Here is an 11,739-nt window from a genome sequence, read left to right on the forward strand (position 1 = left end):
CTTTCCAATGATGCAGAGTTTAAAATAATAATACAAATAAAATATTAACACAAGGAATAAAATACACAAGAATGGAGCTATATACAGGAAGTACCAGTACCCGATTGACGTGGAGCTATATACAGGGAGTACCAGATCACTGTGGAGCTATATACAGGAAGTATCAAGACCAAATCAATGTGGAGCTACATTACATAAAGGGAGTACCAGTACCAGATCAATGTGGAGCTATATACAGGGAGTACCAGTACCAGATCAATGTGGAGCTATATACAGGGAGTACCAGTACCAGATCAATATGGAGCTACATACAGGGAGTACCAGTTCCAGATCAATGTGCAGCTATATACAGGGAGTACCAGTACCAGATCAATGTGCAGAGGTACAAGGTATCTGAGGTAGATATGTACATGAAGGTAGGGTAAAGTGACTAGGCATCAGGATAGATAATAATAAGGTATTTGAGGTAGATATGTACATGAAGGTAGGGTAAAGTGACTAGGCATCAGGATAGATAATAATAAGGTGTTTGAGGTAGATATGTACATGAAGGCAGGGTAAAGTGACTAGGCATCAGGATAGATAATAATAAGGTATTTGAGGTAGATATGTACATGAAGGTAGGGTAAAGTGACTAGGCATCAGGATAGATAATAATACGAGTAAAATAAAGGACAGAGTAGCAGCAGCAAGTGATTCGTGTATGTGTGTGTGTGTGTGTGTGTGTGTGTGTGTGTGTGCACATGTAGTGTATGTGAATGGGTTTGGGTTATGTGTGGCAGTGTCAATGTACTGTGTGTGTATATGATCTTTCCATCACCATGGGAAAAGGCAAAGGATTCCCAAACGAAAATAGACAAATGGTTGTTGACTTTCATATATCAGGCAATGGGTACAACAAAATGGCAACAAAAAAGTACACTTACCACAATTAGGGCAACAATTAAGACGTTTAAAACCACTGGAACAGTGGTCAACCACTATTATAAAATGGCGCCGAAGGAGATGGCTGTCGTTTTACGATCCTGTAACCAATTATGCATGTTTTTTCGCGTTATTTGTAATTCATTTTGTACATAATGTTTCTGCCACCTTGTCTTATGACCGAAAAGAGCTTCTAGATATCAGGACAGCGATTACTCACCCCATACTGGAGGAATAATTTTTCTTCAATGAGTTGGACAGGAAGGATTTACTTCAGACGCCTGACAAGGCCCTCGTCGTGGCTTGTGGTTACGAGCGTAACCATACTTCCAGAGTCTAATAGAGCTTCTGTGTCGTGTCCGTCAACCGTCACCGGGACCATGGGTGCAGTTGATCCGTGGTGCGCCCAACAGGAGGTGACATAGTTCACGGCGTGACCCACCTCGCCTCCGGGGCTTGCTGATGGCATCGACTCCTCTCGAGCCGAGCAATTCTAGGCAATGTGCCCCCTCAAAACACATCCTTTGGTCTCCATCTACCTGGGGTCGTTGGTAGCGGGTCGGCCCTACCCCAGCCATCTCGCCACAGGTTTGCGGTCCTTTGACCCTGCCGACTGTCGGTTCGGGGTACACAGCGGTGGGGCTGTCCTTCCGTCCCCTTCAACGGGTCGCCGACTCGGCCCGGCTCCCACTCAGCAGGGCCTGAGTGTTCTGATGCATCTCCATTGCTTCCAGGAGGCCCTCCAAGGTCTGGGGTGCGCATAGACTCGCTGCCCTCTTCATGTCGTGGGGTAGCGCCCGTAAGAAGCAATCCAGGACCACTTTGTCAAGGATGGAGAGAGTGGATACGTCGGTTAGGAGCCATGCCCTGGTGACGCCCAGTAGGTCACTCATCTGGGCTCGGGGGGATTCATCGGGTACGAACCTCCAGTCGTGGAACAGTTGAGCAGATGGGCCAGGCTGTACCCATAGCGGCTGAGTGTCTCCCGTTTGAGTCCGTTGTGGTTAGCCACCTGTTCGTCGTTCAGGTCCCAATACACCTTTTGGGCATTCCCAGAGAGGAACGGGGCCAGCAGACTTGCCCACTCCAGCCTTGGCCATCCTTCCCGTAGCACTGTCCGTTCAAACGTAATTTCTTTACCGAGGCGGATGTTTTGTAGTCGCTGTTCCTCCAGCATTCGTTCCTGAACCGCCTGTTTTGCTTGTTGGGCCCGGACGAAGTGAGCTATCAACTCGTCCATGCTGATGCTGTGTAAACGTCAACCCTGATCTGACCACGTTATCAGAATGCCCGCATTCTCCACCACTTGTGGCAGACCAGGGGGTTGGGTCAAAACGTTTACAGAGATCAGACACGGACAGAATAGGATTAGCTAAGTTTCAAAGGTGTTTATTAAAATAATAGTTTAAAAAAAAGAATAGGTCTCCCCCATGAGACCCTCTCTGGGATACCGTCTTCTTGGCTCCAGGTCTTGCTGTATCCTGTGGGGATCAAAAACTGAACTCCCTCCTCATACCTCTGCAACTGTCCCCAACTATACAGGAGTCCTTTCTTCCCTCACTCTCTCCCCTGTGTGCTGCCCTTCTGGCAGCTTTATGGGACTTGTACAGCTGGTGAGCAATCCGCCCATGATTACTCACCAACTTCCAAACAGCCCCAATTAGTCCTGGCCGGAGAGCCCATCGAGACCTGAAACGTTCAGCAGATGGAGCCATCACCTCGTGATGTATACTCCGTCTGTCACCAGGCCTCGACGAGTCTCCCCCTGGTGGTGTACGCCACAGTACATACCCCAACCAGAAGCCATGGGTTACAGGCAACATCCGAACTGAGCTAAAGGGTAGAGCTGTTGCTTTCAAGGAGCTGGACTCTTAACCGGAAGCTTATACGAAATCCTGCTATGCCCTCCGACGAACCATCAAACAGGCAAAGTGTCAATACAGGACTAAGATTGAATCCTACTACACGCTCGACGCTCGTCGGATGTGGCAGGGCTTGTAAACTATTACAGACTACAAAGGGAAGAACAGCCGCGAGCTGCCCAGTGACACGAGATTACCAGACAAGCTAAATTACTTCTATGCTCGCTTCGAGGCAAGTAACACTGAAGCATGCATAAGAGCATCAGCTGTTCCGTACGACTGTGTGATCACGCTCTCCGCAGCCGATGTGAGTAAGACCTTTAAACAGGTCAACATTCACAAGGCCGCAGGGCCAGATGGATTACTAGGACGTGTACTCCGAGCATGCGCTGACCAACTGGCAAGTGTCTTCACTGACATTTTAAACCTCTCCCTGTCTGAGTCTGTAATACCAACATGTTTCAAGCATACCACCATAGTCCCTGTGCCCAAGAAAACTAAGGTAACCTTCCTAAATGACTACCGAACCGTAGCACTCACGTCTGTAGCCATGAAGTACTTTGAAAGGCTGGTCATGGTTCATATCAACACCGTTATCCCAGAAACCCACTCCAATTTGCATACTGCCCTAACAGATCCATAGATGATGCAATCTCTATTGCACTCCACAGTGCCCTTTCACACCTGGACAAAAGGAACACCTAGAGTTGAAGTCGGAAGTTTACATACACCTTAGTTTGGAGTCATTAAAACTCGTTATTCAACCACTCCACTAATTTCTTGTTAACAAACTATATTTTTGCCAAGTCGGTTAGGACATCTACTTTGTGCATGACACAAGTCATTTTTCCAACCATTGTTTACAGACAGATTATTTCACTTATAATTGTCACGTCCTGACCAGTATAGAGGATATTTTGTTATTGTAGTTTGGTCAGGACGTGGCAGAGGGTAGTTGATTTATGTATTACGGGGTTTGTTGGTCACTGGTTTATGTTTGTATTTCTATGGGTATGTTCTAGGTTAGTTTTTCTATGTGTAGGTTGGGTGCTGGACTCTCAATTGGAGGCAGGTGTTTCTAGTTGCCTCTGATTGGGAGTCCTATAAGTAGGTGTGTGTTTTGTTTGTCACTTGTGGGTAGTTATTTGTTAGCACTGCTTTTGTTGAGCCTGCTACTCTGTTCCTGTCGTTAGTTTGTTTATTGTTTTTTCATGGTGTTCTCATTTTTATAATAAAGATGTTGAGCACGCAACCCGCTGCGCCTTGGTCCCATTCTATCTTCCACGACAGCTGTGACAGAACTACCCACCACAACAGGACCAAGCAGCGTAGGAAATCTGGCGAGGACCGGGGAACACGGCTGGTAAGGGAGCCCGAGAGGCAGCCCCAAGAATAATTTTTGGGGGGACACAAGGGCAGTTTGGCGGGGCGAGGATGGAGCCCCAGGCCAGCTCCCCGTACCCTTTTTGGGCAGAGACATACTGGACAGGTCCCGTGCCTAGGGGTGATGGGTGCTGTGGCGAGGCCGGGTGTTTTCAGGCTGGTACGCGCAGTACCAGCGCCCCAGCCAGTAGGGGTGATGCCAGCCCTGCACTCGAGACCGCCAGCGCGCCTCTACGGTCCAGTGTTTCCCGCTACACGCACTAGCCTTGAGGTGCGTGTCTCCAGGCTGGCACGTCCAGTACCAGCCCCACGCATCAGGCTTCTAGTGCGTCAGCCCAGCCTCGCCAGTCTGGAGCCGCCAGAGCCGCCCGCCAGTCTGGAGCCGCCAGAGCCGCCCGCCAGTCTGGAGCCGCCAGAGCTGCCTGCCAGTCTGGAGCCGCCAGAGCCGCCCGCCAGTCTGGAGCCGCAAGCCAGTCTGGAGCCGCCAGCCAGTCTGGAGCCGCCGGAGCCGCCAGCCAGTCTGGAGCCGCCAGAGCCGCCAGCCAGTCTGGAGCCGCCAGAGCCGCCCGCCAGTCTGGAGCCGCCAGAGCCGCCCGCCAGTCTGGAGCCGCCAGAGCCGCCAGCCAGTCTGGAGCCGCCAGAGCCGCCAGCCAGTCTGGAGCCGCCAGAGCCGCCAGCCAGTCTGGAGCCGCCAGAGCCGCCAGCCAGTCTGGAGCCGCCAGAGCCGCCCGCCAGTCTGGAGCCGCCAGAGCCGCCAGCCAGTCTGGAGCCGCCAGAGCCGCCCGCCAGTCTGGAGCCGCCAGAGCCGCCCGCCAGTCTGGAGCCGCCAGAGCCACCAGCCAGTCTGGAGCCGCCAGCCAGTCTGGAGCCGCCAGCCAGTCTGGAGCCGCCAGAGCCGCCAGCCAGGCCGGAGCCGCCAGGGTCATCAGCCAGGCGAGCGCAGCAAGAGCAGCCCGCCAGTCTGGAGCCGCCAGAGCCGCCCGCCAGTCTGGAGCCGCCAGAGCCGCCCGCCAGTCTGGAGCCGCCAGAGCCGCCCGCCAGTCTGGAGCCGCCAGAGCCGCCCGCCAGTCTGGAGCCGCCAGAGCCGCCCGCCAGTCTGGAGCCGCCAGAGCCGCCAGCCAGTCTGGAGCCGCCAGCCAGTCTGGAGCCGCCAGCCAGTCTGGAGCCGCCAGTCGCCCGCCAGCCGGGTGCAGGCAGGGTCGCCCGCCAGCCGGGCGCAGTCAGGGTCGCCCACCAGTCCTCCGACGCGGCCAGGGGCGCCACCTAAGTGGGCGACGCCGAGGGTGGAGCGGGGTCCACGTCCCGCACCTGAGCCGCCGCCGTAAGAAGGCCCACCTGGACCCTGCCCTTCAGAGTCAGGTTTTGCGGTCGGAGTCCGCACCTTGGGGGGGGGGGGGGGGGGGGGGGGGGGTACTGTAACGCCCTGGCCATAGAGAGGGGGTTTTGTTCTTTATTTTGGTTAGACCAGGGTGTTACATTGGGTGGGCGTTCTATGTTCCTTTTTCTATGTTTTTGTATTTCTTTGTTTTGGGCCGTGTGTGGCTCCCAATCATGCACAGCTGAAGTTCGTTGTTGCTGATTGGGAGTCACACATAAGGAGCATGTTTTTCCTTTGGGTTTTGTGGGTAATTGTTTCTGTTCAGTGTGTTTCCTGACAGGACTGTTTCTAGTCGTTTTTGTTTCGTTTTTGTAAAGTGTTCTTTTTGAATTAAAATTCCTATGATGAACACATCCTCTGCTGCACCTTGGTCTAATTCTGACGACGGCCGTTACAATAATTCACTGTATCACAATTCCAGTGGGTCAGAAATGTACATACACTAAGTTGACTGTGCCTTTAAAAAGCTTGGAAAATTCCAGAAAATGATGTCATGGCTTTAGAAGCTTCTGATAGGATAACTGACATCATTTGAGTCAATTGGAGGTGTACCTGTGGATGTATTTCAAGGCCTACCTTCAAACTCAGTGCCTCTTTGCTTGACATAATGGGAAAATCAAAAGCAATCAGCCAAGACCTCAGAAAAAAATGGTAGACCTCCACAAGTCTGGTTCATCCTTGGGAGCAATTTCCAAACACCTGAAGGTACCACATTCACCTGTACAAACAATAGTACGCAAGTATAAACACCATGTGACCACACAGCCGTCATACCGCTCAGGAAGGAGACATGTTCGGTCTCCTAGAGATGAACGTACTTTGGTGCGAATAGTGCAAATCAATCCCAGAACAACAACAAAGGACTTTGTGAAGATGCTGGAGGAAACAGGTACAAAAGTATCTATATCCACAGTAAAACGAGTCCTATATCGACATAACCTGAATGGCCGCTCAGCAAGGAAGAAACCACTGCTCCAAACCGCCATAAAAATGCCGGACTACGGTTTGCAACTGCACATGAGGACAAAGATCATACTTTTTGGAGAAATGTCCTCTGGTCTGATGAAACAAAACTAGAACTGTTTGGCCATAATGACAACAGCAAAGGACCTTTTGAATATGCTGGAGGAAACGGGTAGAAAGTGATCTATATCCACAGTAAAACGAGTCCTATATCGACATAACCTGAAAGGTAGCTCAGCAAGGAAGAAGCCACTGCTCCAAAACCTCCATAAAAATGCAACTTCACATGGGGACAAAGATTGTACTTTTTGGAGAAATGTTCTCTGGTCTGATGAAACAAAAATAGAACTGTTTGGCCATAATGACCATCATTATGTTTGGAGGAACAATGGGGAGGCTTGCAAGCCGAAGAACACCATCCAAACCGTGAAGCGCGGGGGTGGCAGCATCATGTTGTGGGGGTGCTTTGCTGCAGGAGGGACTAGTGAGGAAGGAGAAAGGAAAATGATGTGGACATATTGAAGCAACATCTCAAGACATCAGTCAGGAAGTTAAAGCTTGGTCGCAAATGGGTCTTCCAAATGCACAATGATTCCAGCATACTTCCAAAGTTGTGGCAAAATGGCTTAAGGACAACAAAGTGCAAGGAGGCCTACAAACCTGACTCAGTTACACCAGCTCTGTTAGGAGGAATGGGCCAAAATTCACCCAATTTATTGTGGGAAGCTTGTGGAAGGCTACCCGAAATGTTTGACCCAAGTTAAACAATTTAAAGGCAATGCTACCAAATGCTAATTCTGACTCACTGGGAATGTGATGAAAGAAATAAAAGCTGAAATAAATCATTCTCTCTACTATTATTCTGACTTTTCACATTCTTAAAATAAAGTGGTGATCCTAACTGACCTAAAACAGGGAATTTTTACTAGGATTAAATGTCAGGAATTGTGAAAACTGAGTTTAAATGTATTTGGCTAAGGTGTATGTAAACTTCCGACTTCAATTGTATGTGAGAATGCTATTCATTGACTCCAGCTCAGTGTTCAACACCATAGTGCCCTCAAAGCTCATCACTAAGCTAAGGACCCTGGGACTAAACACCTCCCTCTGCAACTGGATCCTGGACTTCCTGACGGTCCGTCCCCAGGTGGTAAGGGTAGGTAGCAACACATACGCCACGCTGATCCTCAACACGAGGGTCCCCTTGCGTACTCAGACCCCTCCTGTACTCGCTGTTCACTCATGACTGCATGGCCAGGCACGACTCCAACACCATCATTATTAAGTTTGCGATGACACGGTAGGCCTGATCACCGACAACGACGAGACAGCCTATAGGGAGGAGGTCAGAGACCTGGCCTTGTGGTCCCAGGACAACAACCTCTCCCTCAATGTGACCAAGACAAAGGAGATGATTGTGGACTACAGGAAAAGGAAGGCCGAGCACGCCCCCATTCTCATCAACAGGGCTGTAGTGGAGCAGGTTGAGAGCTTCAAGTTCTTTGGTGTCTTCATCACCAACAAACTAACATGGTCCAAGCACACCAAGACAGTTGTGAAGAGGGCACGACAAAACCTATTCCCCCTCAGGAGACTGAAAAGATTTGGCATGGGTCCTCAGATCCTCAAAAGGTTCTACAGCTGCACCATCGAGAGCATCCTGACTGGTTGTATCACTGCCTGGTATGGCACCGACTAACCGGTGTCCCCGCACATTGACTCTGTACCGGTACCCCCTGTATATAGCCTCGCTATTGTTATTTTACTGCTGCTGTTTAAATTATTTGATACTTTTATTATTTTTTTATTTTTTATTATTCTTAAAACTACATTGTTGTTTAAGGGCTTGTAAGTAAGCATTTCACTGTAAGGTCTACACCTGTTGTATTTGGCGCATGTGCCAAATATAATCTGATTTGATTTGATTAGGGCAACAATTAAGAAGTTTAAAACCCCTGGAACAGAGGTAAACATGCCTGGTATTGGATCCATGTGTATCTTGTCCCTACGCATAGTGAGGAAGGTGGTTTGGGAGGGAAAGAAAAATCTCAGGGCCAAAGTTTGGGTCACCAAGTCTACAATTAGATGCCACCTCCGTGCCAATTTGCTCTTTGGAAGGGTCGCCATAAAGAGCCTTTGTTGAGAGCAACCAATACATGTAAGCACCTGGAGCAGTATTGGCTCTTGGATTAGAACCGATGCTATGGTCAGATGACATGAAAACAGAGCTCTTTGGCCACGCACACAAGTGGTGGGTTTGGCTTCGAAAGAATGCATATGCCGAAAATAACTTCATATATACAGAAAAATATGTTGTTGGATCTTTGATGTTATGGGGCTATTTTGCTTCCAATGTTCCTGGTGCCATTGTTAAGGTCAACGGCATTATGAACTTTACCAAGTATCAGGACGTTTTAGCCCAAAACCTGGTTGCTTCTGCCAGGAGGCAGAGGCAACCAACTAAATATTGTAGTGAATAATGTGGAAATTGAGCAAGTTGAGGTGACTAAACTGCTTGGAGTAACCCTGTTGATACAACAGTTGCTAGGAGGGGGAGAAGTCTGTCCATAATAAAGCGCTGCTCTGCCTTCTTACCAACACTATCAACAAGGTCGGTCCTACAGGTGCTAGTTTTGTCGTACCTGGACTACTGTTCAGTCGTATGTTCAGGTGACACAAAGAGGGACTTAGGAAAATTACAATTGGCTCAGAACAGGGCAGCGTGGACGGCCCTTAAATGTACACGTGGAGCTAACATTAATGATATGCATGTCAATCTCTCCTGGCTCAAAGTGGAGGAGAGATTGACTTCATCACTACTTGTTTTTGTTCTAAGAAGTGTTGACAAGCTGAATGCACCGAGCTGTCTGTTTAAACTACTAGCACACAGCTCAGACACCCATGCATACCCCACAAGACATGCCACCAGAGGTCTCTTCACAGTCCCCAAGTCCAGAACAGACTATGGGAGGAGCACAGTACTATATAGAGCCATGACTACATGGAACTCTATTCCACATCAAGTAACTCATGCAAGCAGTAGAACCAGATAAAAAAACCTGATAAAAATACACCTTATGGAACAGCGGGGAGTGTGAAGAGACACACAAAGCTACAGACACACGCATACGAACACAAACGCTAGCACACACACTCTACACACACGTATATTGTAATATTGTTGTATGGTGGTATTATACATGGCCTTGGCAGCAGCTAATGAGGATCTCTAATTAATAAAAATACACATCTTTAATAGCTGTAGACAAAGCATGAAAAATAAATATTTAAAGATGTCTGAAGGACCTGATAAATGTTGGAAACTAAAGAGAAGTGTCATGCATGCATTGTATTGCTGTGTTCGTGGTGGCGGCTATGGGACCACATTGGGCAATAACTCCTCCTTACCTCTGGAGGGAGACGATAGCTGCCTGCTCGTTTTCGTTCTCGGCCTGGGTGGTCCCCAACACTTGCCAAGCCTGGGGAGATAATGGGGAGCATTGAACAACCGGGTCATCACCTGGGTCTTCACCTGGGCTTACTACCCTCTCTAAGGAGAGACTTCGTTAGGAGAGACAGTGTGGTCTAGATGCAGAGCTCAGCTCTCTCTGAGACATAGGATAACTCACTGTCAGTCAGTGCTCTCAGTACCGCTCACACAGCCTGGTAAATAGATTGGTTCTGCCATTGGTAAAAAAAAAAAAAAACAGAACAGGCAGGAAGCATCATGCATCTCAAAAAGTCTCTGCAATACAAACTTTTGTCTGAAGTGAACTTAGGGCACTTCAAAATACAATGGCTGCAATAAAAATTGCAAGGTGGTTCGCTTTGAGGTTTTTGTCTTCTGACAGTGCTCTGCCATCCAAGTTAATTTAGGATTGTTGAGCCTCCCCTTCCCTCCGGTATTGGGAGTTCCTATTCAGATTAGGCATTCTTGTATTGTATCGTTCTAAAGAGCCAATAGCAATTAATGAGATAATGTTGCAGGGTACATGTCACTTTGGCAAAGGATCACTTGAGACATCGAATGATAATTGAGGTCACGACTTCTCAGTCGTTGGCAACCAACCAAATTCATTAAGTGTACCTGATGAATCATGCTTAGTTATTGCTCAATGAATCATGTTTGGGACGAACTGGAAAGTCATGTTTCAGCATTGTGGATGGCAGCTATTGGACTCCTTTTAGCTGGGGAACCCAACTTTGAATCTCCATACTCTCCGAGTACTTGTGCATTTAGACATCTACGAGTTCTAGCTCGATCTGCAATCCAAAACAATTAGATGACATGTCTGTTAAAGTCAACAAATATGATCTATGTACTTCAATCTGCGTGCTGGTTTATTTTGTGCAATGACATTGATACTCAATTTTGTAGCACAACGCTATAAATCAAGTCTTGAATGAGAGGAAATGATCTACAAACTATCTAGAGGTCTCCGCAGTACAGAGATAAGCCACTAAACGCGCTGGGAGGAATTCTAGAATCATATTAGTTCCATACACTGTGGGATAATCCTTTCCTTGGAATAACCCGCACAGTTATGTACAGTATATTTTACAGGATTCCTGAGTTCCGATTCTATTAATGCTCTCTAAGAGGTCGCTTCTGTTACAATTGAGATGAAATTAGCAGGAGAGAAAAAAAACAGAGAAAATAGCTATTACTCAACACTTTGGGCAAATTGAAAATTCTCATTGGGAGATGAAGACTGGGTAGTTTTGATGCAGTAAACAGCTCTATTAATGGTATAACTCCCCAGTCCTCCACTAGCAATCAGCGTCGGCCACTTAGCGCTCACTGAATATCCACGCATGATTTGTGAAGTTATTTTTTTATCAGTGTATGGTGTTGTCTGAACAGACTGATTGGCAGTTGGTGCTAGTAAATTATGGTACTGTGGGAAAGTCATGCTGGGAATGTGTGTGTTTACTGTGCCTGCATCTCATCAGCCCCCTGTGCCTAGTCACCTCTGAGTCCTGGGGGTCCTGCAAGATGGCCCCCTCCAGTAGCAGCACAGCGTTGGGCAGGTCTCCCTCTTTGGACTTTCGAAGACCCTCCTCAAACGCGTTGGGCCAGTCCTTGTAGGGGTTGTCCATGTGGAAGTAGTAACCCTGTCACCAATTTTAAAAAAAAGTAAATGGAGAATCACCAATGTAATCTCTCTGTATTCAAATAAATGGCCGCGCTGAGCGACCGTCCTCTAGTGTGGAATATTTAAGCATACT

General features: G+C 48.3%; 1 protein-coding gene across 2 annotated transcripts in view; it reads right to left on the reverse strand.

Annotated features, from left to right (window-relative positions):
• LOC106574138 (PEX5-related protein) overlaps nt 1-11,739 on the reverse strand; it is a 181,727-nt gene that overhangs the window by 23,970 nt on the left and 146,018 nt on the right. For both annotated transcript variants that reach the window (XR_014380922.1, XM_082962778.1), the window contains exons 8-9: nt 11,482-11,625; nt 9,919-9,989 (exon numbers count right to left, since the gene is read on the reverse strand). Coding sequence is in view for 1 of the 2 variants with exons in the window: in XM_082962778.1 (XP_082818904.1) it covers nt 9,919-9,989; nt 11,482-11,625 (215 nt within the window). In the remaining variant the exon portion in view is untranslated. The remainder of the gene's footprint in view (nt 1-9,918; nt 9,990-11,481; nt 11,626-11,739) is intronic.

This window comes from Salmo salar, chromosome 16 (genome assembly GCF_965601325.2).
Source record: "Salmo salar chromosome 16, fSalSal1, whole genome shotgun sequence".
Lineage (NCBI taxonomy): Eukaryota > Metazoa > Chordata > Actinopteri > Salmoniformes > Salmonidae > Salmo > Salmo salar.